Source organism: Engraulis encrasicolus, chromosome 9, assembly GCF_034702125.1.
Source record: "Engraulis encrasicolus isolate BLACKSEA-1 chromosome 9, IST_EnEncr_1.0, whole genome shotgun sequence".
NCBI classification, from domain to species: Eukaryota; Metazoa; Chordata; class Actinopteri; order Clupeiformes; family Engraulidae; genus Engraulis; species Engraulis encrasicolus.
In genome coordinates this window covers 21,275,781-21,280,780 of record NC_085865.1, presented here as the reverse complement: position 1 = coordinate 21,280,780, position 5,000 = coordinate 21,275,781, and the positions used below count along the sequence as shown (strand labels likewise).

Here is a 5,000-nt window from a genome sequence, read left to right as displayed (position 1 = left end):
CCAATAGCTAAGTTGTAATGTCTTACACACTCTGTAATGCCATAGAGTTACATTTTTCATTCACAGGTAACTTCCTCAAATGTCTGTACTGTGCTGTGCCAAGTTATAGGTTACACTGTAATCGTGCAGACTAAAGATTTCTGTAGTTTGAAACAGGTGTCCACGTCAGGGCCATGTCATAGCATTCTATTCATCAGCTTGTAATCCTCCCTGGAGTGTCTTTGGTGCTGGTGCGGGTGTGTGAGGGGGGGTGGTCTGGTCTGGAGTGTTAACAATGTGTCTGATTGATGGCGGGCCCCTGTGTCCTCGGTCCTCTGTCCTCTGTTGTCCTCCTCCCCCATGCAGGTGTCCCCGTACGCCGAGGAGCCGTGTGAGAAGTGCAACTGTAACATGAGGGGCTCCCTTTCCCCAGCCTGCATCCGGGACGACAAGCACGCCAGCCCAGAGAAAGGTCTGATAGTTGGCCATGCTATGGCTAATTCTCAAATAATGTTCAAGTTGTTTTCGCTGAAAGGTCTCAATGAATTGGTCTCATTTGTTTGAACAACATAATGTTGGTACTACTTAACCACACACCATTTTTCTGCTTTCCTTTTTTCTTTTTTTTCTCGATGTTCCCTTTTCATACCATGCCGCCCACATGCCAAATTACCAAATATAATTTCAAAAGATCAGAGGTGTATTATACAGAGTTTTACACAGTAACTATTTTAAGCCTTTTGTTAGTTTTCTTGGATGAGTTTCGATGTTTGCCTGAATAGGTCTGAGTGTTTATCTGCGTTGATTAAAATTAAAGCCTTCGTAGATGGAATAAAGAAACCCCAGGTTTAAAAGAAGCACTAATAGAAGTTTAGGACTCCACTTGAAAGTAAAGATCTCGAATGTGTATCATCTACTCTTGTTAATGTGAGCTCTGTTTACTATGCAAGGGTCTACAAGGTCACAAACCTGATTTACTTAACCCAGAGCTAGTCGTAAACCTCACAGAAGTTGAGATTGTTAGTATTTGTTTAGGAAGAAGAATGAGGTACGGGTATCTTCTACAAACACTTTTACAACTGCCTATGGGTAACTAAATCATGTGTTGCTTTAGTTACTTTAGTGTACCTTGAATTTATGAAGGTCCCACTTCATTTCACACCCTGTTATCTCAATTAGGTGTAGTGTAATAAAGTATAAGTAAAAACGCACAATCAAACATTTACAGTGTACCACAGTTAGTGTTAGACATATACAATTTACTACATTCATGTACAAAGTGACAGTATTTACACATTCTTCTTACAAGTAGCTACACTAAATAAGGAAAAGTAACAAAGTCATGCCACACATCGCATGTCACATGACCAATGATTCAACCACATGATATGTTACTGTACCCAAGGTCATGCTGCTCAATCCAGACCCATGCTGGATCTCAAATGGTGCACTTGTGCACTTCAGTGTTCATGTTTCTGTACGTATGGCATATTAGTTACGCACTGAAACATAGTGCCCGAAGTGCACAGGTGCACCATTTGAGATCCAACACCAGTCTTGAATACATGACCTCACAGCAACTTCTGACCAGTAGGCAAGTGAGCTAAAAAGCTTAGTATGTAGTATTCAGTCTGTGGTGTGTCATTTTGAGGTGTCATGAGGGATATTTACTAATGTTCCACACCGAGTTGTGGTCACTGCCGTCCATTACTATAGCAGTGTATAGTTAATAAATACTGCCCTAACTAATATTTATAATGTGCCTCTGTTGTCCTCCTCAGATCTTCACCCAGGTCAGTGTCTGTGGAAGGAGAGCTTCGCTGGGGAGCAGTATGCATGCTGTCCTGTCTAATATTTTACTGCGATTACTTCTCTGTCTTTTCAGGTCTGCACCCTGGTCAGTGTCTGTGTAAGGAGGGCTTTGCAGGCGAACGCTGTGACCGCTGTGCGTTCGGCTACAGGAACTTCCCTCTGTGTACCAAGTGTGAGTGCAGCCTGGAGGGCAGCCTCAACGTAGACCCCTGCGAGGAGTGCATGTGCAAGGTAAACACATATAGCACTCTAGGGCGCTGTGGCTTAGTGGGTTAATGAGCCGTACCGTTACACCGGACACCCGGGTTAGATTCCAACTCGAGGTCATTTCCGGATCCTTCCACTCTCTTTGTTTATTTCCTGCCACACTCTCACTGTCCTGTCAAAATAAAGGCTTAAACGCTCATGACATATCTTATTTTTTTTTAAACTTGTATAGAGTAGAACTTACGAAAGACCTCAATATCTTGTCATCTACTCTCTCGGAGACTTGTGCACATTCTCTCTAAGATGTAATTATGAAACAAAGTCGGTTTAATGCCCATTGTAGCTAATTCATAATTAATTAGTGAAACTTTGACAGTGTGATACTGGTATACTTCCTCGTATGATTTTGTCACTTCTCAATGATTGGTGTTTGTCATGAGTGCACCAGAATGTATTATGATGGACAAAAAGTAGCTGAAAAAAACTCTGAGATGGGCTTGAATTGTCCAGAGAACCATGGGCAGGGAACCTAAACTGTAAAGCATGGACCCATGGAGCTTTTTAGATGAATGAGCCTGAATCGTAATAAAGGACAAATGTGCAAATGCCTGTGATCGATGACAGGAATTAGCTCCGCGAAACAACAATAATCAGTCTTGGCACAAAACCACTTACAGTTGAATTAGCTCTGCCCCGCTTAACTGATTTTTGATTGCCTTCTTATAAATATTGCAAACCACAGAATCACTCACTTGCACTCTGCAGCAACTATTTAGACCCACAACTATTTAGGCCTAGCCCAAGCTAACAATGGCCTATCATCATATTGACCCAGTCCACAGCATTGACATTTTCTCACACCTCACATTATTTTACTACTAGTAATTCCACTACTACTCCTACTTCTTCCTCGACTACTGCTACTATTACCACTACTACCACCACTACTACCACTACTACTACTACTACTACTACTACTACTACTACTACTACTACTACTACTACCACTACTACTACTACTACTACTACTACTACCACTACTACTACTACTACTACTACTACCACTATTACTACTACTACTACTACTACTACTACTACTACTACTACTACTACCACTATTACTACTACTACTACTACTACTACTACTACTACTACTACTACTACTACTACTACTACTACTACTACCACTATTACTACTACTACTACTACTCCTCCTCTGATACTACTACCATTACCACCACTGCTGCTACTACTGCTAGTATTATTGCAATCAATACTGCCACTATCACTACTGCTGGCACGTTAACTTCTGTGTCCACCTGTACAATCACTTCTACTACTATTTCTATGACTATTCTTAATTCCAGCAGTGATATGTAATACTATTACTACATATGTTGTTAATATTACCATGCCCTCTGTGTCTGTAGGAGAATGTGATGGGAGCGCACTGTGACCTGTGCAGGCCAGGCTTCTACAACCTGCAGGGAAGTAACCCAGAGGGCTGCACAGAGTGCTTCTGCTTTGGGGTGTCGGACGTGTGCGAGAGCCTACAGTGGCCCAAAACACAGGTAACGAACAGATGTGCACATACAATACAGAACGCATTTTATATGTATGGAGACATACACATAGAGCATGCTGTACGAATACTGAGAGAAAGCGAAGTATGCAAACGCACACGTACACGAGGCATGCACAAACACACGCACGCACGCACACACACACACACACACACACACACACACACACACACACACACACACACACACAGACGCACGCACGAGCACACACACACAAACGCATGCGCACGCACACACAAACGCATGCGCACGCACACACACACACACACACACACACACGCACACACACACACACACACACACACACACACACACACACACACACACACACACACACACACACACACACACACACACAGAAAGACAGTGCTTATTGTAATAATGTGTGCGTATTTCATTGTTTCATTGGGGTGTATTGTTGTCTATTGCAGATTGAGTTCAGTGATGGCTGGTTGGTGGCTGCCGCCCCCAGCACGTCGGTCTACACGGCGCCCCTCATCGAGGACAACCTGATCATCCCCTCCAACGTCACCTCCTACCGCTTCCTCTCCACCTGGGCCGCCCCCGAGACCTTCCTGGGAAACAGGGTGAGAGCTCACAGTGGTGTCTAATAGTGGTGTGGATCGGCACTGCCCTCACGATCCGATTCGATCATGATTCGGGAGGTAGCGATTCGATTTGATTCGATTCTATGCGATCCGATCCGATTCAATTCTACAATGCATTGCAATGCATTACATTTCTACTGAAAGCAGAGCAAATGTTTAATCAGTCATGATGAGGCAATACAAGTAGTCAGATACTGAGCAACAATTTATTGGCTGTTTTCTGTATCAGTCTGTATCAGTCTTGCAATGTTTTGAAGTGCTTTTATTTAATTTAATATTCATTTGCTCCCGAAATATCCATGGAAGTAATTGAAACTTAAAAAAATTGCCGGATCGATTCTGGAACTTGCCGGATCGATTCTGGATCGTCCATGCCGAGCATTGGATTGCATCGCCGAATCGATCATTGTTGACACCACTAGTGTCTAAGTCATAGAACGCTATGCTAACACTTTACCCCGTATGCTAACACGTTACCCAGTCAACCCCCTGCTATGAATTGTCTGTTGCCAAAATGGCAAAGACCAAATCATAATGCATTACTAAAGGTACTTGTGTAAAGTCATATTGGTGGTAAAAAAGTTTTAGCTTGTCGACTGTTACAGGCACTGTTCCATTGGCAGAACTAACATAGTAAACCTACGTACGTCACTACCAGAGAGGTACTCTGTCACTCCTTCAACATTACACAAAACCTTTAGTGCACTCCATTTTATACATTACGACTTGGTCATTGACATTGGTAGCAGCAAATATATAACAGGGGCCATGTCTTAAGAATTTAAAGGTTATGATCCAAACGTTTATGAAG

The 5,000-nt window shown here is 42.8% G+C and overlaps 1 protein-coding gene across 1 annotated transcript in view; it reads left to right on the top strand.

The window, feature by feature from the left end:
* The window catches only part of lama1 (laminin, alpha 1), a 94,184-nt gene that overhangs the window by 29,344 nt on the left and 59,840 nt on the right, over positions 1-5,000 (top strand). The window contains exons 9-12 of the mRNA XM_063207560.1: positions 346-451; positions 1,865-2,022; positions 3,429-3,569; positions 4,013-4,168. Coding sequence (XP_063063630.1) covers positions 346-451; positions 1,865-2,022; positions 3,429-3,569; positions 4,013-4,168 — 561 coding nt within the window. The remainder of the gene's footprint in view (positions 1-345; positions 452-1,864; positions 2,023-3,428; positions 3,570-4,012; positions 4,169-5,000) is intronic.